The sequence below is a fragment of the Coptis chinensis genome, chromosome 6 (assembly GCF_015680905.1).
Source record: "Coptis chinensis isolate HL-2020 chromosome 6, ASM1568090v1, whole genome shotgun sequence".
Classification (NCBI taxonomy): Eukaryota; Viridiplantae; Streptophyta; class Magnoliopsida; order Ranunculales; family Ranunculaceae; genus Coptis; species Coptis chinensis.
In genome coordinates, this window is record NC_141461.1 from 12,668,314 (window position 1) to 12,692,541 (window position 24,228).

The 24,228-nt window shown below is 36.2% G+C and overlaps 2 protein-coding genes across 13 annotated transcripts; both read right to left on the minus strand.

Moving 5' to 3' along the window:
* Nucleotides 1-143: 143 nt before the first annotated feature.
* LOC147491530 (cellulose synthase-like protein D4) lies at nucleotides 144-6,092 on the minus strand. Its single transcript, XM_086565087.1, has 7 exons — nucleotides 5,636-6,092; nucleotides 4,940-5,482; nucleotides 3,988-4,383; nucleotides 2,875-3,679; nucleotides 2,232-2,636; nucleotides 1,706-2,046; nucleotides 144-1,411 (listed from the first exon to the last, which is right to left on the minus strand). Exons 2-7 carry the CDS (start codon nucleotides 5,425-5,427, stop codon nucleotides 433-435), a joined length of 3,414 nt encoding a protein of 1,137 aa, XP_086421213.1. The 5' UTR covers nucleotides 5,428-5,482; nucleotides 5,636-6,092; the 3' UTR covers nucleotides 144-432.
* A 15,486-nt stretch (nucleotides 6,093-21,578) lies between these two features.
* On the minus strand, nucleotides 21,579-23,911 carry LOC147491531 (subtilisin-like protease). Of its 12 annotated transcripts, none has more exons than XR_015199093.1 (4): nucleotides 23,627-23,905; nucleotides 23,464-23,535; nucleotides 23,299-23,367; nucleotides 21,579-21,884 (listed from the first exon to the last, which is right to left on the minus strand). XR_015199093.1 is itself a non-coding variant. In XM_086566568.1 (4 exons), the coding sequence occupies exons 1-3, from the start codon at nucleotides 23,789-23,791 to the stop codon at nucleotides 23,325-23,327; spliced, it is 285 nt and encodes a 94-aa protein (XP_086422694.1). In that variant the 5' UTR covers nucleotides 23,792-23,911; the 3' UTR covers nucleotides 21,579-21,884; nucleotides 23,299-23,324. The 12 variants fall into 12 exon arrangements, 6 of the variants coding, with proteins under 6 accessions (XP_086422694.1, XP_086422695.1, XP_086422693.1 ...); XR_015199094.1 differs by having other exon boundaries at nucleotides 21,579-21,905; XR_015199090.1 differs by having other exon boundaries at nucleotides 23,299-23,374; nucleotides 23,459-23,535.
* Nucleotides 23,912-24,228: the final 317 nt, after the last annotated feature.

A 24,228-nucleotide genomic window follows, 5' to 3' on the forward strand; every position in this document is an offset into this window, starting at 1 on the left:
TTGTTGATGCTAGATAATACTGACACGGAAGTTCTGGTTCATCTGTAAGGAGTTTAAAGAGTGCTTGTCAAAATCTGAAATATTGCGTGCAAATGTTGATATGTCCTAGAATCAGCACAAGTTTATATGAGCTGCTCGTTCAGTTGAATTGAAAACTTTGAAGATAACATTACAAAAGAATCAGTTGCATCCTCTCTAAGCTATGAACAAGCGTAATCCATCTCCAAACGATTTAGTACATATATGAGCTTCACAAAATCAATCAAAACTTAAAATACAACAGTTTTAACAACAACATAATAAGGCCCAATAAGTTCAACTTCCTCATTGTGTTAAATATCAAAACTAGTAGTCTTCCATGCATCCAACCCTTCCTCAAAAATCACAACTTAGTACTATCTTCATTTTGTGTCGATATAGTAAACTCTTTTCTCATGGAAACTGAAAAGAAGATCCTCCGGCTTGAGCAGCACCAGCAGCAGGTTGACCTCCACTTGGCGGACTGATAGAAATCCAAAGCAGTGACAAGGTGATTGCGATTAAACCTGACCAGACAAACACGATGGTTGGGGTCTTACCTCTCCTTCCCATCAACCCCTTGGCAAAAGGATATAGGTGAACTAACACCCACATGCTAAAGAATGCTCCACCTATAAACTTACTCCATTGAGGCACTGAGCTGTAGACAGTCCTTGAAAAAGCAACAGCTATGGCAATTATATTTACTAATGCAATCACAATTGGGGGTATCATCAGAGATGTCCACTTCACCAGGTATAAATCTGCGAAAATGTCATCTTCATCTTCTGCTGCCGCTTTGGATGTCAAGGTAAAAGAAATTTCAATCCCAGCAATCACTTTTAATAGGCCTTGTAAGACAGCCGCTAAATGTGCACTGGTTCCAGATATGAGCCAAAACTGTTCATTTCTCCACCACTCTTCTAGTCCTATACCAGACCACTTCACCTCCAGGATGGCTAAGCCAATGAGGCACAGTGTAATAAGGAGGAGATAGATGAGGAAAAGAACGTCTAAGGTCTGCACAATGAACTGTCCGGATAAAAGGGACAGAGCAGGGAGGAAGCAATATACGATGAGGAATATGGAAGTGAATGGGTAGATGCCCACATTGAGGTAGGCAAGACGCTGCAGGAGCCTTAGTCGTTTGGATCCGAGAAATGCATTGTTGCGGGAGAAGAAAATTTCAACAGAGCCTGTTGCCCACCGAAGCACCTGGTGAAGACGATCTGTAAGGTTTATAGGAGCAGATCCTCTGAAAGCGTCACGTTTGGTAATACAATAAACAGAACGCCAGCCACGATTGTGCATGCGGTAGCCTGTGACAACGTCTTCCGTGACAGAGCCGTAAATCCAACCTACTCGGTCTCCCCACTCAGTCTTGTCCTCGTACCTGTAACAATTTAAACAATATCATTGAGTACATGCATGGTATGGCCGTATGGTACGTCAGTGAAGTGATACATTTCCGACTTTCATGATCTCAGAATTCGCATCATGCTTGGTTCATGAGAAAAAAATCTACGTAAGATAAGAGATTTAAGCTTATGAGTAATCCTGATTGTCGTTGCTGTTGTATCAAAGGCAACATACCAAAGCAATTTGATAAAAGCTACCAATGGTAAATAATGTCAAACAGATTGATATTATAATTGACACTTAAAGTACGAATTAGTGACAGACATACCAACAAGAGATAACTGAGACAGCTTCAGCAACTGTGGTGGCATCAAGTGGTTCTCTAGGTACCCTGAGTGCACCAGGAGGCCTACCATACTTAACCATAGGGTGATCAGCAAGTGGACGCCCTTGGAACTCAGCGATTGGTATTGAGTCTGACAATATAGTTGAATTGCCGAAACGCTTGGGAAGTAGATTAACATCAAGATCTGGATCAAAATCATTTGGCCTTAGAGCGTGCGTCTCTGGGTCAGGCACAGTCTGAGCAATCTTGTCAGGTTGAGGTGGATCAAATCCATACAATGCGAATCGCCTAAACATGCATCCTGTTCCCACATAGACTGGACCCTGTTTATCACACCCAGGAATGATTCAAATATTTTTTTATAATTTACATTTGAGATGCAATATTACAATCTTGTGTTAAACACATTTAGGATAAGGTGCTCTTGCGATATGTATAAACTTTCAGATTATAGCTCATGCTATATTTGACTACAGAAATGAATGCTAAGAAAATTGCACTAAGGTACCTGGACACCATCTAGAGCACGCATGTTGCCATCAAAGAAGACAGTATTGTTGTTGGCATATCGATCAGAAGGGTCTATGCCCTCAAACCTTTGAGGAAATTGAATGTAACATATGTCTTCACCACCTAGGTCCATCATAAAGCACATTCCCTCCCTTACGGCTTTGCAATTGTAGATGTAGTGATCACAGTCAAGGTTGAGAATGAAGGGCCCATTTGAAAGAACAGCCGAGGCCCGAACCAAAGCATTCATGGCGCCAGCCTTCTTGTTGTGATCGTAACCAGGTCGCTTCTCTCGTGAGACGTACACAAACATGGGAAGGCGTATATCGATGTCGGTGAAGTCTATGATCTTGTCCTCAGCACACCCTAACAGAGGGTCACTGCTTGGGGGCTTAAGCATCACCTATGGTGTAGGAGAAGATTAAAGTTGCAATTTAGTCCTTTGCCGAAATGTAATCCCATGGATATGGATGACCAAATTATCCTTTCCAAAATATTATACTCTAACATGGTAAGAAGGGTATTTTTGGTCATTAAAACTGCAAATTACATGATTCTAACTGGCTGTAACAAGGAATTATTTTCATACATTATATTCGGATAGTATCATAGTAGTAGTAGATATAATGCGGAACATGTACCTGAAGAATTCCTGCATGGTCACCTTTAGAATGATCAGTAGTTCCAACAGTCCAAGTCCCAGGCCAATGAGTGCCATCAGCCATCCAGGTTGCTTTAGGAACTTTAATAGGCTCCATAGGGTCAGCGGCAGTTTCTCTCATATGTTTCAGCATTTTCATTTCTTCCCTTGCATTAAAAGCATCTGATCTTCTCCTAATTGAATCTGGTAGCCCATTAATCCTCACCTTGAACTCATCGTACTCTCTTTTAATCCTTCTTCTATCTTTAACAAAATCAGATCTACTCTTATTCTTAGTAGGGTCACCTTTAATGCTAAAGTAACTTTCTGGATTCCTGGGTTCTATATCATGTTTCCTACAAAATGGGACCCATAAATCAGCAAAACTTGCTGCCTCAGCCATTGCTTCAAAAGTTAAAAGTGCACCCCCATCATCTGATACATAACATGCAACCTTTTCAACTGGAAAATCAACAGCTAAGATTGAAAGTATTGTGTTGGCTGTGACCAGTGGGGGTTCTTTTTCAGGATCAGCTGTGGATACAAACAGATCAACGCCTGGGAGATCAGATCTTCCAGTGGGATTTGATGGGGATGGCATATCAAATTTATCTCTTAGGACGCTGAGGTCAGTGGACCGGTTGATGGGGCAGAGTTTGGGTAATTGATCCAGGATCCATGAAAACGCAAACCATAACTCACACACAATGGACATTCCCCACAGCCAAATTGCATCGCTGTTTTGATGCCTGACACGCCAGGTTAAGAAGAATCCCAATCCTATAAAACGGATGAGGACCAACAACCTACATTGTAGCCAGAGTACAAACACTTGATTAACTTTTAAAGCAATGAAAAATCATTGTTGAGAATTGTTTTTAGGGTCTTGTTTTTAATGTCTTATATTTAACTTCGTGCTGCCCCGTCTTGTGGAAAATGCCTTAGAATTCAGGTAAGCAATAATATTAATGTAACCTAAAGAGCCAGAAACCGAGGAATAAAGTGCATGCAAGCATATTAGATCTATGTATGTGACCACCTACTTCTCCTTCAGACGTACGCCTCTACTTTGAAAAAAATGAACAACAAAGAAACTATGGAAGGAAAGTTATACCTATAAGGACTGATGACAGCAGCTGGAATTGGTATTCTTCGACTGAGGGGCTTCCATGGTTTGTCCAATGTTTCCGCCATTCCTCCTCGGAGTCCATCATCAGGATCATCGCCATACATGTCGTCTTTAGGCCAGTAAGCATTTCCATATCCATATGTCCCTTGAGTCTCAAACAACCACCTATTGTGATCAAACTCGCCGTTCTGATTTCTCATGGCCAAGGACTTATTGTTATTATTCATTACGGACATTCCCGGAGCAGGCAGAGGTAATGCTCCATTAGAAAATTCAGGGACTTCATCATCATAGTCTCCCAACTTGTAAGGCTCCTTACAGCCAGGACACAGACCTGTACCTTTCTGGGCATCCATGAAACAGTCTCTACAAATCTTGAACCTACATAAATATATTTATATCACATTGGCAATAAACGAGAAACATTAGCATTATGAGTGCAAGTTAAAGCAATTGGAATTTCATAGCAGTTAATGGATGTGACCATGAATAACTTCTTAGCAAGGATTAAGGGAATCTCTTATAGTGGTTAGCTGGTGTTACCAATAATAACATTTCAAAAACCGTTTTAAGGCAATGTTAATATGTTATATAACACCATTGTGGTTCATTGTTCATTTATGTACCACATTTCACCAAACCCTCTACCAGAAAAAAACAACTGACAGTTAAAAACAGATACAAATCTAAATAGTCAAATACAGAGGTGGATTTTGATTACTACGATTTCTGTTACCATTGTTACTACAATCATCTTTTATTTATATGAAATCTACTTGAAGGAGTTTAAGATCTTAGATGTTACATTACGATAAAGGTTTAAATGAATCTCTGAAGTCCTCTTAGCTTAATGACACCCGGAACATAAAGGGTGAAATAGAATGTTCCTCATATATTTGTATAATCCAACTATGCAAGTAAGATATCCAAAATGTACCTGCATTCACAAGGAGCAACATCTTGTCCTCGTTCATCCCTCATTGCCTTGCCATCACAGGCAGACATAGCACATGCTGACCCCTTTGATCCAGCCATTTGGGGATGGTTTACCTCTGATTCAATCACCTTGTCCATGAGATGGGCACGCGTCACACTATTGAAACCTCCAGTAAATAATGAATTTGATACATATTGCTCTTCGGCCTTAGTTGCAACAGATGATTCCATGGGTTGATTGTCTGGCGTCGGAGGGATGTGGACAGTGTAATTCATATAATCTCCTGATAATTCACCTGACATGTCAAGGTCGTCTCTTGAAAGGCTCACATATCGTCCGCTTGAAGTCCGTCTAGCAAATTTTATATTTCGTGTGTTTTGAGGTCCACTATCACCATCACGATCACGCCCATTATTACGATCACGTTCACGTGGACTGCGAGGACTACGTAAGGCCTTCTTTGATGGATTGTGGGATAGAGAAGCCATTTTCTACTCCAACTTTTTTTTTTCCAATACAAGCAATTTCTTCGAAAAAAAAGTCCTGTAATGTTGTAAATATACAAAATGTAGTTTGCGTATAACAGTTTTGATCAACTTCATTGAAATAAAACAAAAAAGTGAAACAAATTTTATCTACCAAATGCATCTATGAAATTCAAATCGTATTTACATATTACATGCAGCAACTTCGTACCTTATATTGTTCTAGCAAGCGTCACAGAACAAACAATGGTCCATAATCTTTTATAGCTCCAACCCAAGGTGCAAACCATCGTTATTTCCTCCCTCCAGGGTAACTTATTTCAACGTGGTATACATGATAAATAAAATGGCAACCTGATAACTCGTCTTTATTGAACGTACTACAATGCCCCAATGATCACTGGGGTCCTAAGAACACAATGAGGAAGCAAGTGATAGGTGGTGAAATGGAGAAGTTTGAGATCAAGTGTTTAAAACAATAGAAGTGAAATGGTTCCTAGGAATATTATTTTATGGTTTTGGTGGTTTTAATGAATTGAGATATATTAGTTATTTGTGAAGCCATCTACCACCTCCTTCCATGGGAACAAAAAGCAAAAGAGAGAGCACGTAAGGGTGTTGAATGATTGAAGAACAAAATTGTGAGAGAATGGAAAGAAAGAGTTGATGGTGAGAGACTAAGTCATGTTGGGCTGTTATTGGGATGTTTTTGCCGCATTTTAAGGAGAAGTAGTTGCTTAGAGAAAGGTGCTGAATTCTCTCCTTTCACGTCCACAAAATGGAGGAAAATTTTGTAAGGTAATCGACCACAACCTTAACCTCTGCTAACCAAACACGATCTGTTATACAGACTACAGCCCACACTATAATTGGTCTGATATATGTATGGACTTCTTATTAATTTAGGCGACAAGTGGAACCTATAGAACTCAATTGCGATTTTTTTTTTTCAAATTTCCAAGTCAGTAAATGGGTTCCTCTTGCTGTAAACTGTTGGCCTTTCCAATATTTTGATTTGCTGAATAGATGGGATTTCTTCTAGCTTCAACCTACCTTGTCAATTGAAATATTTTGAATCTGTGATACTGGCTGGAATCTGATAAACTAACATTGATAAAAACTGTTCCAGTCGATTTATTTCGGAAAGTTGTTTTCATTTTCGTAATTTCTTTTCCATTTTTTTTTTACCAGCGAACCTGACTAAAGATTAACCAAGCAATCTACTTTGTCACCTAGTGGCATGTTTCGGATCCCATCACTCTCAATAAATTATCACGTGGTTCTACTTTAGTTCCTAGTTCCTACATCCTACACTTCATATCTCCAAAGCTAGGGAGGGGATTCAAGATTTGTTTGGCAACAGACCAAAATACAAATTGAAGAAATTTAGTCAATGAGACATGAACACTGTAAATAACATCCAATTAAACTAGTTTTAGTCAAATAGTTTTTTTTTTCTTTTTTTTGCTTGAAAGAATTACCCTTGCAATGCAAAAACAAACTTTGTAGGAATCTACTTCCAATTCACTGAAACTCAATCACAACTACACTCTTCCCATATGATCGAACTTGCATGAACGTTCTTAAAGGCGAGCGTCCATGGTGTGAATTACAACTATTCATCTAGCTACTGGAGGTTCCTAGTCAAATCGATAGTATGTCCTAAACGGGCATTCAACAGATGTGATAAAAGAAGGCCTGTTTAAGCTCCATAGTGTTTCTCTATGACTCAAATGAGATCCCTTCTTTGATGCAGCATCTGCACCAAAATTTGCTTCTCTTAGTGTGCGTGTTTCCTCCAGTGTTCAAGCTTTTGAATTGCTCTAGGGTTTCACTAACTTTATTGAAAGGGATTCTTGAGGCTCCCCTCGAGGCTTCATTGCTGGGAAGAGAAGAACCTCCTGCACCACGAAAAGCAAGCATTGACTCATTAGTTGCAGACTTGCAGTATGGTGTCCGTTATGTAATCTGAATGTTAAAACCCAACAGAAAGAATACAACAAAATCGATGTAAGTTCCATCCCAACCTTAATATTCGGTGATTCTGTCAAAAGCATTGTTAAACGATCAATTCCTAAACCCCAACCAGCAGCAGTTGGTGGCAAACCATACTCTAAAGATGTGCAAAATGTTTCATCCAAAGCCATAGCTTCATCATCTCCCAACTGACGATCCTAGAACATTATAACCGTATTACTGTCAGAGAAAAAGAGGATGAGAGGTGCACAACGGAAGGGCGCATGCAGAGGGATATAAACAATACCTTGAGTTGTTCGGCAAATCTGTCGCGCTGTTCCACAGGATCATTCAATTCCGTGTATGCATTGCAAACCTGTTATATTTTCAAATAAGCAAGGCAATAAATTAGACCATTAAGACATTGTAGAAAAATGATAATCCACAAATACTGCCATCACCATACCTCATGCTTGTTGATGAACAATTCAAAACGCTCAGTTAGGCCAGGTTTCGATCTGTGCCATTTTGCCAAAAGGGATCATTATCTCTGGATGGTTGATGATAAAAGTTGGATTGACACAAATTTCTTCCAGGAAATGCCCCACAAGCTGTCATTGAAAAATATATGGAGAAAAACAATCTTCAGTCTTTAGTTCTGACAAAGATTATTTGCAAAGAAACAAGAAGGAATTATGCAGTATAGGCAAATGTAGGCGCATTTCCATGTATACTACAAACAAAATAGAAGGCAAGTAGAACTTTATTTACAAAGAGCACCCTTTGGGAATTTTCTCTTCCATACCATCTCTTATATCGTTTAATTTAGTTCTAAATTAATTCTAATCAAAAGAAAATACTGTAAACTGAAGACTTACGAGTTATTTTCAAAAACAGAAGTGGTATAGGCCACCTTAAGGAATGAGGCAAATATCGTCTGATAAGAGGGAGGGGTTATAGAGACATTTTATAAAAACACGTAAACAAACTCAACACACCTATAGAAACACTGTCACAGTCCGAATTTCTAAACAATTACAAAGTGAATATTTGAAATATAAATATCTCAAACATAATTATGTTCAATTGTCTAAAAGCCCAGGCTATGATGGGGTGGATACAACATATGCCAAAACCGAAAACCCACATCATAATGAATCAACTTAATAACAATAATCTCCAAAATTTTCCACCATCACTTTATTAAAAGACTATCTTCCATCCAAAAATCATCAATATAAAACTCTAAGAATAATAGTTCTTCAACATCGTATTCTCATGTCATAGGAATATGAAACTACGTTATTACATATCTCCAAAAAGATCAGACCTAATAAAATAAACTCCCGGACTGCTTCAGAAACAAATCCAAATCAAACGTCGTGGTTCCACTGCCTTCCATCTATGTTCCCAAGAACACACCTACGTTGCTAAAACAAAGCAAACATGGGTCAGCAAAATGTAATTTGTTGGAATGAGTAGACTAACAACATAAATCATTTTCCAGACTTTAAACATTCAACAAACACTTTATATGTACCCATCTCTTAATCATTCTCAGCTTGGAAGACAGGTAGTTTCGTTATTTCAACCGGCATAGTTTCTTCTCAAGCAAGACTTCTATTTTATTAACTCATTATAATAACTTGTTTTAATAACTAAGTAATTGAATTAAATCTTAGCGATATCCACTTCTGTATAAGGGTAGGACATCGTCCCTGCACAAAATATTATTAAGTCCTACCTTCCTGTGAACGGAAGTTAGAAATTTTAAATAAACATATGTAAATATCATATCAATATTCAAATGCAAGTCCAAGTACACCCGTACAATCAAGGAATACAACTAACCCGTAAGGCGAATACCTTAGTTCTTCTCTAGGGCAGTCCAAACAATCTGGTAATTCATGGCACATTTAATGAATACCCGGGTCATTCATGGTACATTCAATGAATACCCATATATAATGCTAACGGGCCATTTATGGCACATTCAATAAATGTCCACCTAACATATGACCTCATCAGTCATTAAAATCATTTCTAAAACTTGAGGCGTGGAGAGTTCTAAAAGGGTGCGGTAAATTTGTTTACGCATTATTAAATTTTATTGCATATCTTATTTCAGAGAACGGAGGAGTATCTTGTTTCACGTATTATTGTTTACGCGTTATTAATTAGATTGATGTCTAAGTGTCATAACGTTGTATATCATAAAAGCTGAAATATCACATAATAATTAATACACGTACACACGTATATATAGAAAGGTCTTAGCCTAAAGCCAAGCATTCTAATAGCCCTAGACCTATCCTAATAGACCAAATCATAATCCGAGTTAAAAGTCAAAGTGGGTCAATTGGTCAAAGTCAACCTGCCAAGGGTCAACAACAGTCAACCAGACCTAAACTCCTCTAACCCAAAAGCCCAAAGACTAAGGTCCAAAGTCTAAAACTTAAGTAAAAAATTAAAACACTCAAGCCCACCCACTAAGTTCGGCCCAAGCCCAACAACCAAAACCCTCATTGTTCATCTTCCTCTCTCCCACTCTCCAACACCTCCACCACCAATCAACCACTAGTCCGCTACCCTCACTCCAGCGGGTTTGGTTACTCGTGAAAACCCCTAAATAACCATACCAACAAATCGCGATTTCCCAAAACTTGCTAGGTCATCTCTTCCACCGATCTTCCTCCACTGTAGAGCTCGCCGGACCACCACTGACCTCCCAACAGTTTGGTTTCGCTCCCTAGCAAAACCCAAACCCAATGATACAACAAAATCCAACCAAACAAAGGTTCAATCCACGTACACCAAAATCAGGACGGTTTGATTTTTGTTTGAACGCCATTAATGGTTGTTCAAAGCTTTATAGCATTACCACTCTCAAACAATCACCTCGACGTTCACCACGCACAGTTCAACCAGAACCCAAAAACAAAACAACGACAGTCCGATCAAGACAAAATTTGCTAACACGCCAACACTCTAACAGAGAATCAACAATTCTACTGATACTGAGGACCTTGACAATATATACTAATACTACAATGGTTAGTTTAATTAATCAGATTCGAAATCTTTTATCACTAAAGTTTTTGCGTATGGTTTCGACAGTATAACAATATGCAACATAGTTCGAGAATAACAAAACAAGACAGAGTATAAAACTTGTATTCTCGACAGAAATCTAGTATATTGCAGAATAGGTTGTACGCCATCAGAAAATCCAATAGTTTAGTAAAAGGTAAAATATTTACTCACCGATACATAACTTATTTGTTGCTCATGTTGTCAGCAAGAGCTCCAGCAAGAAACTTCTCTCTTTCCTCTCTGTAAAACTCTGTGTTTTACAAACCCTATCTTTTTCTTCTCTTTTTTTTTAAAACCCCTGAAATCGGGAAGAGGGTTTATCCCATAAACCCATGTCTCCTATTTCCACTAACACTTATCCTATTTTATTTTATCTATTATCTATTATTATTATTATACTAGGAAAAATAAAAGAAAAAGACAGAGTACTCAAACTTTAAAATAAATAAATAAAATTATTTTAGACACATTTAGGTTCCTAAATTACCATTTTTTTATTAGATGTACCCAAGACAAAACAAGTCATTTATTTAATATACATTCATTGTGGGACATCATACTAAACACTAGATACTCTAAGTTCTTCATTTGTAACCGAAGTGTTCCTTTTCTTCTTTAAAAAGAAAAAAATGATATTGATTTCTTCTTCCAAAGACGTGTTGTTATTTTTTTATTTTTTATTTTTAATATCTTTGACAGAATCATTACGGAAGAATTGATACTGAAAACTGCTTCCGAATCCAATATTTGAATACTTTTGCGAGGGGCGAGAAACTTTAGATAGTTCTCTATGACATTCAAAACTATGCTCCACGAGGCAGCTTCACCGAGCAAAGAATGAAGTGACAAGAGCATATGGATCGAGAATTTTCTCTGACATCTGTGATCTTCTAATTCCTTCTTCCAAGCAGTATCAGCTCCAATTTGTGCTACATGGAGTTTTCCTACCAATGAACTATATCCAACTTCTAAAACCTTCAGAAAACCTGGGATGAGTTCTTCAGATGAGATGATTTGGTCACTGACAAGAGATTCATATAAAATAGCTCCAGCAGCTTTGCCTAATTGTTGGTTGATACTACTGATGCATCTTAATACCTCAAAAAGAATTTCACGATCAAGATGATTATCATCCGGCAAATCCGAATCAGAATTTACAAAATCACCAAATTCATCAACAGAACCATAGATAAGCAGCTCAATATCCTCCAAGCACCGGAATAAAGATATTGTGTTCCTTCTAATTAAACCAATGGCACCTGTTGAAGCGCCAACCAACAAACCATATGGTGCATTGTTCTTGCACCAATAATGAAAATAGCGTCTGCATAAATTTTTCCAGCAATAGATTACTGATATTGGCGCATTAACCTCACCCTCAATAAGAGAAAATATATTTCCTTTTTCAAACCATCAATTGTTAAGGATTGAAACTCAGAATCAGTCCAGTGTTTGTTATAATCAAGTGCAGTGGCACGCAAAGCAGCATTCTGATAGATCCCCGGATGAAGCAGCCTACGCAAAAAAATAGAAGATACAAAAGGGACAAACTGATCCTTCACTGGAGATAGCAAAAGGCTAGTCCAGCTCATCTCAACTAAAGAATGTTCAGAACCTTGAAATAACTGGTCAGCAACAAAGGCTTCCTGCAAACTATAACTGTGTGCTTCCTCTACGCTTAATTTATCATGAAATAAGTTGTAGAACAGTAGTCCGTCTTCTTTAAGTATCCAAAGCTTGTTAGAAGTTATTATCAAGTCAATAAATTGCCCCTCCATCAAATGGATGTTTTTCATCGTCTCAGGCAACAGAATGACTTTGTCCCCCAGATTGAAACGGAGGCTATCAATCGTCTCCATATGCAATCCATACTGCCGCAGGGCCGGCTCTGGAAATTGCCCCTCCATCCCCCATTCAATGGGACTATATATCAAATGATATGGATACAAAAATACTCACAAATAGAGAAATTATAATCTCAGGCAACACAATAAATAATTTTGGATGCTTATTAGGCATTTAAAATATTTTTGTAGCATATAGGTTACTTAGTCCTTTTTAAAATTTGCCATACTGGTATATAGAATCGCCAGAGAAATCGATCAAACATGAATCCTGATTAATATCACCCACCGAAAGCCTTGAAACCTTGCAGCCTGCCGTTGCTTCAGAGCTAATGGTATGACTGAGAACCCTTGCATGAGTATTAATATCCCATACACGTAAGCACCCCGTCCACGTGAACACAAAAAGATATTTTCTTCCATACACCTCTGATATTACTAAATCATGTACCGTGCCAAGCAGTCCTCCTGGCTTTTGGAAATACCCTAAATTAATATCTTTGCTCCTATTGTAAATACTCCAAATTAATTTGGGAGATATTATTGGATTGAGACGGTTATTGGGGTATGACAAAAACTTAAGTTAGTTATAGGGTACGGGAGTGTTTTTATGGGTGTGTCTAAGATCACCCTTTAGATTAGGCTTATTTTTTTTAGATATAATTTCTTAACTATTCTAAACATTGGTCATAAATAATCAAAAATTTCTAAACTTGCCAAATATTATTAACAACAAATATAACTTTTATAGGTTATATGTTGTCCAATAAATGTGTTGTGTGATAACTTGATAAATTAATATAACAGGAAATGTGTTGTTCGATAAATTGTTACTAATACATTATTTATTTAACAACAAATATAACTTTTTTAGAATGAGCAAGGTAAATTGATCTGGAAGATGTGAAATCATGCTATTTCTCTCTCATTGAAAAGGTGAGTTGTACTCACAACGATGCTATGAAGCAAGCCAACGAGTAGGCAAATCCAGCTTCTTTAAGAGAACTTTTTGTCACTTTAATTTTGCTGTGTGAGGTTACATCTCCAGAATTATTTTTTGAAAATCATCAGAAAAGCCTTGGTGAAGATATTTTAATTCGTTATAGAAAAACCAACGACCATAACCAAAGTCTATAACTGAGCGAACACTAGATAAAGAATGATACGTACTCTTTGCGAGATTGAGAATATCATGGTTCGTAGGGTATTAATTATTATTGGTTAATTATGGTAATTCACAATTGGATGGTTTGTAAGCTAGATTTAGAATTTCATGAAACTCCACAATTTTAGATTCAAATGACTATAGATCTGTTACATACAAGCCATTGATCAATTTGTTCATACTTACTATTTGAAAGAATCATTATAGTTACTCCTCAAAAGAATTAGTACAAAGGAAACTATTAATTTTTTATGCTACTGATGTATTATAGTTGTTAATAGTTTGATAAAAGTAAAATCAGTTCGTCGTAAACTATCAGGCCTGGCCGCAAGTGGGCTAATTGGCTAGTTTTTAAAGAAAGTTTTGGGTTAAAACGGCTGAATTGGGGAGTTTCTAATTATAACACCGCCCTCTTAAAGCTTTTTAGGGCTCTTCATAACACCAACCTCTTTTCTTTATCGATAACCAAAACAACATTCACTCGTTTAACTATGTCTGGAGTGTCTTGGACTGATCCAATGGTTGAGGAGGCTGATCTAATGTTTTTGGAGGAGAAAGACCGAGTCAAAGCGCCTAGTTCTGGTTCTAGTTACATCCAAGGTATTCTGAGATCGAAGTCATTTTCACGGAGAATTCGTAAGTTGACATGTGTCTTTCATATTAAAGTTGTTACCATCCAAGGTCTTCCTTCATCAATGGATAGGCGTTATCTTTCTGTTTGTGTTAGGAAGGAAGGAATGAAGCCTGGAGCAGTGCAGACGAAACAGGTTTGCGTGCGCGGATTTCAATCATACTTTGTCTAGAAAATGTCGTGTGTATTTCCATACTGGGGCTGGTATGCAGACACAATTCGTAGCACACCCATTACAAGTTGTTGTGCATGCTTATCCTCATAAGCTTCAAATTGGAAAACATAATGTGGAATTGGCTCATCTGGTTCAGGATTGTATAGCAAAAAGCTTGGGAGGGACGCTGCAATAGGACACAAGTTTTTTCCTCTCTGGAAATGCTAAAGGAGGATTAGTAGTTTTGAGATTAGAATGTCACTTGATAAGTAATGAACCCGACGTACTAAAAGGTGGGAATTCTTTGTCTTCATTTGTCCGCTCTTACTATCCTCAAAAAATATATTTCATATTCCTAGAAATTGGGCTCCAGACACTTTTTTAGTGTGCTTTTTGTCTAGAGAAAGATCAATATTATCTTTTGATTCTACTCCCATTTTAACAACACGTTACTTTTTGTGGGTATTAACTGTTTTTAAAATTTCTTATTTCCCTTTTTTACCCTTTTATTTGTAACTGCCAATTTCTTCCACAAATAAATAATACTAAAATCTAATGTGCCCAGGCTGTAGGTGTGTGTGTCGATCGAGGCCACTCATCAGGCAAAAGTGCGTGTGTATTGCTCCAAGATGTACTGCAATCAAATAATACAATTGTCTTATAAAAAAAAACCATTTGTTCTTTCACAATTTGAATTACATCAAACAAAGCTTAAACATGTTATTCAAAATTATCAGAGATGCATTTTAAATTGTTAAAGTTGTATTGAAATTAGTTGTAATCAACATACATTTTTTCCGTTTTTGAAGTTGATGTTTTCTACATTGTTTTGGTCTCTCTAGAAATTCATCTCACTTTTAATTGGAATTTTGTAGATTTCGAATGAATTTTAGTTATTTTGATTAACCCACTACTCTTTTGGTAACTGATTTAGTTCGTAGCTATTTTTTTTGTTAGTAGTTGGCTTATTTAGTTGGAACTAATAAAAGAGGTCAAAATTGTAAAAGTCAGTATGAAATTTGAGACAGATGTCAAATTTCAGTTTTTATGGAGGAAAAACAAAAAAAAGGTTTGCTATTTCTTCTAAACTGACGAAATTTGTGTATGTATACTTATACCCAAGAGTAGTGGACACAAGTTTTTTTCTCTCTGGAAATGCTAAAGGAGGATTAGTAGTTTTGAGATTAGAATGTCACTTGATAAGTAATGAACCCGAGGTACTAAAAGGTAGGAATTCTTTGTCTTCATTTGTCCGCTCTTACTATCCTCAAAAAATATATTTCATATTCATAGGGGCAGCTCAAGGCAATCGGGCCTAAGCAAAGTTTCAATAAAATTGTTACATTTTATAGATCGATATGATTTGTTTACATTATTTCATATGAATGCAAACGTTTAGTTTATTTAACAAAAAATTTAGAAGATAATAAAAATTGATTCTAACATTTCTTGAATAGTCTCTCTCTCACCCCCACAAACATTTTTTTTTTATAACAAAAATTTAGAAGATAACAATTATTGTAAAAATTGATCATAACATTTTCTTTTTTCTTTCTTGAATAGTCTACCCAACAAACATTTTTTTTTATAACAAAAAATTTAAAAGATAACAATTATTGTAAAAGTTGATCATAACATTTTCTTTTTTCTTTCTTGAATAGTCTCCCTCTCTCCCCCACAAACATTTGTTTTTTTTTTATATAACAAAAAATTTAGAAGATAACAATTATTGTAAAAATTGATCCTAACATTTTCTTTTTTCTTTCTTGAATAGTCTACCCCACAAACATTTTTTTTTATAACAAAAAATTTAAAAGATAACAATTATTGTAAAAGTTGATCATAACATTTTATTTTTTCTTTCTTGAATAGTCTCCCTCTCACCCCCACAAACATTTGTTTTTTTTATATAACAAAAAATTTAGAAGATAACAATTATTGTAAAAATTGATCCTAACATTTTCTTTTTTCTTTCTTGAATAGTCTACCCCACAAACATTTTTTTTTATAACAAAAAATTTAGAAGATAACAATTATTGTAAAAATTGATCCTAATATTTTCTTTTTTCTTTCTTGAATAGTCTCTCCACAAAATTTTTTTTAATTGAATTTTATTGATAAAAAGAACATAAATACATTTTCTTTAGCCATAATGAATCTTTTCACTGCAGAGGTATCAAGAAAAAAAAACTCCAAAGCTTGTGATGCAGCTCTCAAAACCATTTGTTCTTCCATATCTGGATGACGTGAGTGGTTTTAGGGTCTTTCGGATGATGGCATATGTTGGGACTGAACAATTGAGCTATGATATACTTTCTTTAATACCCAATACTGAATTGAATGGCAGAACGGCACAACAGATTGCTTATGAAGGTATTGCTTCGGCAGTGATTCGAGGAAGGAACAAAGAAGATTCTCATTCAAGTCCGGCTCGTACTGTTGAAACAGTAAAAACCATGGCTACTGTGATGAATGCATTAAGGAAAAAGTGGATGTCATATGATATTAGGTATGTACATGAGGAACCATATACGATGGATGAGATGCTTGCATTCTCCATGCAAGCAATAGAGGGCATGACAGTTGACGCACTTCAAATTCAAGCCGGCTTGGCAGAAAAAGAAGCTCCTTATCCTTTGTGTCCACGTGTTTGGAACAATTTGGCTAATACAAAAGGGGCAATTGAACCAAATCGACCCTTGGCAGCTAGCTTTCCACTTGAAAAGTGGTTAGAGTTGTGTACAACAAACATAAACGATGCAACTCTTATGGTATCAGCAATTGTTCAATTTAGGGATCCAATGAAACAATACGAGAAAGTGGGAGGTCCACTGGTTGTACTAATCGAGGCTATCCCAACAAGAGCCACACATGCCAAAGATGGCGATGAGGTGATGTATAAATTGAATGAATTATATGTTAGAGGGTTAAACCTTTTTAATGGAGGAATATGGAATGCTGAGAAGCAGCATTTAACAGCCAAGCAATGGTTGGTGGCACATGGATTGGGAAAGGCGGGAAAGGTATGCAAACTTGTCCAGGAAAAGGCTGACGAGGTGGTATGGACTATGGAGTCGTGTACCGTGCAATATGATTTGCCCAAGCCTATGTGGCTCAAGCATCTGCGACTACCAGATGTGAAGTTAGACAAAGAGGGGGTATGAGTCTTTATTTGATACATACATTTTTAATAGGCCCGATTCTACCCTATAGCAAAATAAGCAGCCGTTTAGGGCCCGCAGTCCAAGGGGTCCAATATATCCTAGCCCACATACAATCCTAAGTCTATTATTATTTTATTGTGAAAAAAAGCTCACTATTTGTTTTTCATTTATTTTAATCCGTTAGATAAACGGTTTTACATTGTAAAATTGGAAATTATAAAATCGCATTAAACCCCTTCGTTTCTCTCGCATTTTCGCCTTCTTCAATAAATAAACAGGCACGCCTCCATAACTAATTAAACTTCTTCATCACCCTAAAACAATTTATCAAATTGAAGCCAACACTTCAATATTATCATATCTCTATCATTATTTTGTCTTATTTGGTTTTTCTATATTGTTTAATTTGGTGTAGAATTCTCTCTTTCTCTTGTGTAATTCTTTGTTAAATAAATATATTGAAATTTCAAGTTTGTGACATTGTTGTTTGGCCATGATCTGCTACGATGTTATAGGTGTAGGACATTTTTTTATTCTTCCACTTTTCCTCATGTATTTATGATGTTTTGTCTTTGATATCTCTGTATGTGAGGATCTCCCTCACAACACTCTTATTTGTATTTATGTTCTTTTTATCAATAAAATTCAATTAAAAAAAAAGTTTGTGGAGAGACTATTCAAGAAAGAAAAAAAAAAATGTTAGGATCAATTTTTACAATAATTGTTATCTTCTAAATTTTTTGTTATAAAAAAAATATATTTGTGGGGTAGACTATTCAAGAAAGAAAGAAAAAATGTTAGGATCATTTTTTACAATAATTGTTATCTTCTCAATTTTTTGTTATAAAAAAAAAAAAAGTTTTTGGGGGAGAGGGAGAGACTATTCAAGAAAGAAAAAAGAAAATGTTAGGATCAATTTTTACAACAATTGTTATCTTTTAAATTTTTTGTTAAATAAACTAAGCGTTTGCATTCATATGAAATAATGTAAACAAATCATATCGATCTATAAGATATAACAATTTTATTGGAACTTTGCTTAGGCCCCGATTGCCTTGAGCCGCCCCTGATTTTTAATATATGCTCTAGTTTTTCATACTAGTATTCACACAAGTTACTATTATGTAAATTGCTCTAAGATTTTCTTTGTGGATTTGACAGATTGAAGCCCTACGGCTAACACATCCTTTTGGTTGACAGCATGTTCAAAGTTTATTGTGGAGGCTTCAAGACATCTTTTGGCAGCTTTCTATACTTTTGGCAAATCGACTTTGTTTATACTGGCCCAGTTTTTTGTTGCTCCTTGGGAATCAATGAAGTTAGCATTCAATCCCTTGGAACCGCGGGCGGAACCAGGATTTTGGGAAGGTCTAATTAAGAAAATTGTTTTAAATCAAACTTAATAATATATAGTTGGTAATATTTATGTTAAATAGTAGTATGTAGCAATTTTATTGGTTTTGAATGTTAGGGGATGTGGCCCTTTGTCCTGGCCTGCTGTAGCTCTGTTCCAGAGTCCCTGTCTGGAACAATGCTATGAAGAACAAATGATTATGGCAATGCAAAAATCAGCTTTGATAATGCTCCATCGGTTAGGGTAAAAATTCCCTTAAACCCATCAGGGTCAGGAGAGCTATTGGTGTTCATGTTAAAGATAATCTCTTGAATCTCTATGTAGTTGGGGTCCTTTGTCGAAACATGTTTTCTTCATCATTTTTAATAGATTAAGAATCAGATCCAGGAGCTTACCATCATGTTGAACTGTAGAAAATTTGAACTTATTCAATAATTTCGTGGAATGTGATTCTTGATGGTTTCTCTCCATAGGCACAACCGCACAAGTTATGTATATATGAGCCACAACCCACAAGTGTATGCTTTGAAAGATTGATGGGCGATAAAAAGTTATTTTAATGTATCACACACACACACAATTACCAACGGAACTTGGATGGAAGTCAGACGGAGCGGGAAGGGAGAATTGTGATGTTTACAAATGTGGAGGGTTTATTCAAAAGTGGTGACAAAAATAGGAGGTTTGGACAAATTTACCTAAAACTAAATTGGGTCCCATTTAAATTAGATTTGAGATTTTTGTTTGCCTTCCACCTAGAGTTGGAAAGGTTTGTGAACAAACATTCACATTCTTGTTTACAAATTTTGGGGATTTGTTACTACCACCTACAGATGCTCTTACAAAATAAATAATAGTTATTTAGATTTAATTGTGACAGTCAGATTAATCTTATGGTCCATATATTCTTTAACTAAATAATCTGACAACAAATTTAAGGATTTTTTGAGTTATCCCCCCAAACTTATATAGCGTTTTGTGTTTAACCCCCAAATTTTGAATCATCACAATTAGACCCCCAATCTGTCTCACACCTCTAACAGAACATTCATTTTTTCCATAATACCCAAACTACCCCTTTGAAATAATATGCTTCACTCGCTCCCACCTTACCGCCATCCCACTTTCTTTTTTCTTCTTTTGAGAGGGAGCCACTCTTTGATTTACCAGAGCCCGTCTCCTTTCGACCTGTTTCCAGCGTCCTTTGCAGATAGATAAACTTCTTTCCCGGGTGCACCTTGTCTGCACAATATCACACCACAAAGTAATGCGAAAGTGAAAACAACGGCCAAGATGAGAGCCCGGTGTCCGGTTTGTTTTGCAATGTGCTCGACTCGGACTACCTCGGCTTTGTTGTTGTGCCGGATGGCCCAACAGATTTGCTAACGGCGGACAAAACTCGAGTGACAAGTTGAAAGCTTCGCTTGAGTTGGTGTTCACAAAGAGGATCAAGCCTAAAGAACTAGGGTGAGAAGGCGGAAGGGATCGCCCTTGACCCCACTACTGCTTGCTTTCCGAAGCGAGAGGAAGCTACCTTGGCTCACAGTGAGGGTTGGAACTCTATTGATAAGCCTGATCCGAATAACTCTATTGATTCCCACTTCGCAATTTTTTTGAAAGGGTAGTTTAGATATTATGGAAAAAATGAACAGTTCTGTTAGAGGTCTAAAACTGATTGGGGGTCTAATTGTGATAATTTAAAATTTGGGGGTTAAATACAAAATACTACATAAGTTTGGGGGGATAACTCAAATTCACCCTAGAAAACCCATAAATTTATGTGTTGTAAATCTTCAAAACCATCAGTAATGGCTGTTTCTAACAGACGTAAGCTTATAGTGGGTGTTGGAGAGAAGGAGATTCCATCGAAATCAGTCGGATTTTCTCCCCTGGGTTTTTATCATTTCCCAACTTTCCGTTCGGAATGAAGTTAGCAGCTTATTTGGAGGAATAGAAAACCGTTTGACTATGAAAATTATTTTATACCTATATTTGCAGGTCATAGTATGATTTTTCATGGCATCAATAAAAATTTTAAGCAAATTTAGCAGAAGGATTTTAAAACCATACAAAATTTTACGAATTTTGGTCGAAAAGAGCCTTATTTCTTCTTGTATATTGACAAAGGTGCGATTCTTAATATTGGATATTGTCCTTCGATATTGTCCTTCGCCCAACCAAGAACATCGTCATGGCCCACTGGAAAAGTTTGAGAACTCTCATACAAATAGCGACCACTACAACAAGACCCCAGTTCATCGAAAAATCAACAAGAAGAAGACCAAAATTAAGATATAACCATTGTCACCAAGACGGTACGGGTTTAAAACGGTATACTTGAAAAAAACTGGTTAACGTCATGTGAATTTTAAAACGATAATACGTAAAAAAAAACGGTAAAAACCCTGATAAATAATATAATAGATAAGGAGTTTGATTTTCTATAAAAGTGGGAAAAAAATTCACTGGAAAAATAATAATTTGAAAGAAAATTCAAATACAAGAAAAGTATCAAATTATCATTACTCATAAATACAAATAGCGACCACTATTCAAAATAAGATACTACCCCATAATGGCAGTTCATCGAAAAAAACCCTCAAAAACGGGTTTAAAAAGCGTTTAAAACGCATTTTGTTGAAAAACCGGTTTTTAATAGTCTTCGAAAATGGGGAAAACGGGTTTTAAAACCGCTTTTTTTTCTTTAAAAAAAAGCCTTTAGCAAGACCAAAATTTTAAACCGTTTTAAAAGCGGGTTTAAACGAGATATAACACAACAAGACCTCGAGACCGTTTACTCTGTTTATCAAAAATCCATTATTATATACCAACTTGAGTTACAGTTTCCACCGGAATGCACAAAGAGCAGAATGGATAATTGTTATAATGGGTCGAAAAAACAAACAAATATATCAACATATTACATCGATATGTTCATAAAAGCAAAAAAGGTTTACTAAGATGGCTAAAAAATTGGGGACCTACTGTTTACATTTTTATATAGATGGGCAAGACCCAAATTTAGTATCAACACCATCCTTTGGCGAGCTTCAATTTGTCCCAGAAAGATTGATGATATGACGACCTACCAAAAATGTGCTGTTCTGTTCGCCAAGTAAGCTTGAATGAGAAAATTATCCAACAAAAGAAACACAGAAATAAAAAAATAACCACAGAACACATTAGAGAGATACAGACTGAAAAAGTGTTTACAGGTGATAACATAAGAATTGAGACGCAACACAACATTTGTTAGAGAACAACTTCCAAACCCCTAAAATATATACGATGACATATCCTAATGCAAATAGAAAATAAGCAAGTCTTTCAATGTGGGACAATGAAAGAATGATTTATAAAATCTAGGACCGACCAAAGCCACACAAGAACAAAGTTCACCATGATCAACTGAACCCAAGGACAAACTTGAATAAGGTTAAGTTGATCTTAGGACCGCTCTTAAAAAGTTCAATACTTTGGAAATTGTAATATACCAATCAAGGTAAATCAAGAAATACTGTCTGCCACAGTGACACACGTTGAAGGTTGCTATGATGCATAATGACAACCAGTGAAAACTGAAAAGCCATAAGATGGAATGAACATTTTCGTTTTCAGTATAAAAAATAATGAAAACAGAAAGAAGTAACAACCTTGTTGCAATTAAATTAATATCAAAGTTCAATACTTTATGTTTTGATAAAAACAGCAGAAATACTGTCTGACGCATGCTTAAGGATCCTATGATATCATCAGGGTTTCCAACTAAGAACCATAAGTTGGAATAAGCAGGTTTTCTTATTTTAGCATAAAACATTGAAAAAAGAAGGAACAAAGCTATTGCAATTAAAGATAAAACACTAAGAAACATAGAGATCTTTTTTGTCAAGATAATCCATATCCTTGTTTCCACTGGAGATTTAATTACAAGAAACACAAGTGCATGAAAAAAGGTCCAAGTCACGCTGCAGCAGCAATGGCATATCTAATCAAATTTCCTCAAGTATTCCTCGAAGATAAACCGGAATATATATAAGCACAAGAAAATGGTGAAATATTGCTATTATAAATTATAATACCTATTCTCTATGATATTCTATTTTTAAAAGGTCACTCTCCATGATAAATGGAACTAGAGGAGAGAAAGGTTGAACTAAGAACAATATTCAACAATTACCACTCCCTGATTCGCATACAAAAAGTCATGAGGGTTCTGGACTCTTAACGGAACAGGATAAGTGAAAAGGATGAAAACATCTGAAGTCTTTTGAAGAGCTGGGAGGTGAATTGTGCATGAACTCCTCATAGCTCATAGCTAGAGAGCATGGCAAATATAAATCGACAAAAGTTGGAGGGCTGCTTTTTTACGGGACTGCTTGTGGAGCTATTTCAACTAAATATTTTGTCTAGAATCTCAGTTTAAGGATTCTCAACTTGAGAATCGACAACGCCTAAAGCTTATGGAATTAAACATAGGAGCATCTACAATACTAAAATGATAGAATTAACTCACAATTAGCTAAAATATACTTTAATCACTCATCGGGTTTCTTTCCTTTGTTCTTCTTCCCATATATCAAACCTGTTTCCTTAACAACCAAAAACAACCACTTCAAATGTCAACAAATCCATAAACTGAACACACATAAATAGTTCAAGTAAAAGAACAATACATTACTTGAGGATCAGGAATGGGTTTTCTCTTTTCAATGTATCGATTAGGATCTAACGATGCCGCTAGTGCTTTTTCCTGCAAAAAAATCCACAAAATCATTAAAATTGCTATCAATTATATAAAAAAAAGAGGTGAGCCAAGTTGAGAAATTGAGAAAAGTTAAAACCTGTTGTTCTCTTTTGAGATTTTGAGAAGGTTTAACCCAAAGGAAATAAGCTAAAGTACCAGCAACGGCCCAAGAAGCTAAATTACTTCCACCTCTTAATCCACCTGTTGAATTACCAATGAATGACCTTATATTTCCAATTGTTCTTCTCCAATTACTCGACATTGATCCTCAATTTCACAATTTAGATGAAAATAAATTTCCCCCAATTTTTTTTTTTCTTACAAAAATGTTTGAATTTAGTCGGTAATGAAGGGAGGTTGTACACGTGGTCTGTTTTTGGAGTGTGAGATAGCATAATAGGTGGACACCAGGAGTACTGGATAAAACACAATTTTGATTATGGGCTGGGCTGGATACAAGTCTAATGTGTTGTTTCTAAAGCCTTAACTTGGATAGCAAGTATGGTTCGAAATCATTGCGAGCCCAATTGTGTCGGCTGGAGAAGCTCATCAATCAATGAGTCATTGGCATTGGCTTACCAGAAAAAGATGCATTTTATTGTCTGAAAATTTTGGGACTGTTGCATATCCAAGAATTAGTTTTTCATGCTTGCCTTTCAATAGCTGATTCTGCTTTGAACTATATGGGTTATGAAGGAT

Bases quoted from the DNA above. Each gene is read 5' to 3' on its own strand.
- LOC147491530 (XM_086565087.1), bottom strand. From the start codon at position 5,427: ATGGCTTCTCTATCCCACAATCCATCAAAGAAGGCCTTACGTAGTCCT. The intron at 4,384-4,939 runs GTACATTTTGGA...ATATTTATGTAG, and splicing joins GTTGCTCCTTGTGAATGCAG to GTTCAAGATTTGTAGAGACT. The intron at 1,412-1,705 runs GTATGTCTGTCA...AAATTGTTACAG, and splicing joins GTCTCAGTTATCTCTTGTTG to GTACGAGGACAAGACTGAGT.
- LOC147491531 (XM_086566566.1), bottom strand. From the start codon at position 23,791: ATGTCGAGTAATTGGAGAAGAACAATTGGAAATATAAGGTCATTCATT. The intron at 23,536-23,626 runs GTTTTAACTTTT...ATTTTTTTGCAG, and splicing joins ATCTCAAAAGAGAACAACAG to GAAAAAGCACTAGCGGCATC. The intron at 23,375-23,463 runs GTAATGTATTGT...TTGGTTGTTAAG, and splicing joins AACCCATTCCTGATCCTCAA to GAAACAGGTTTGATATATGG.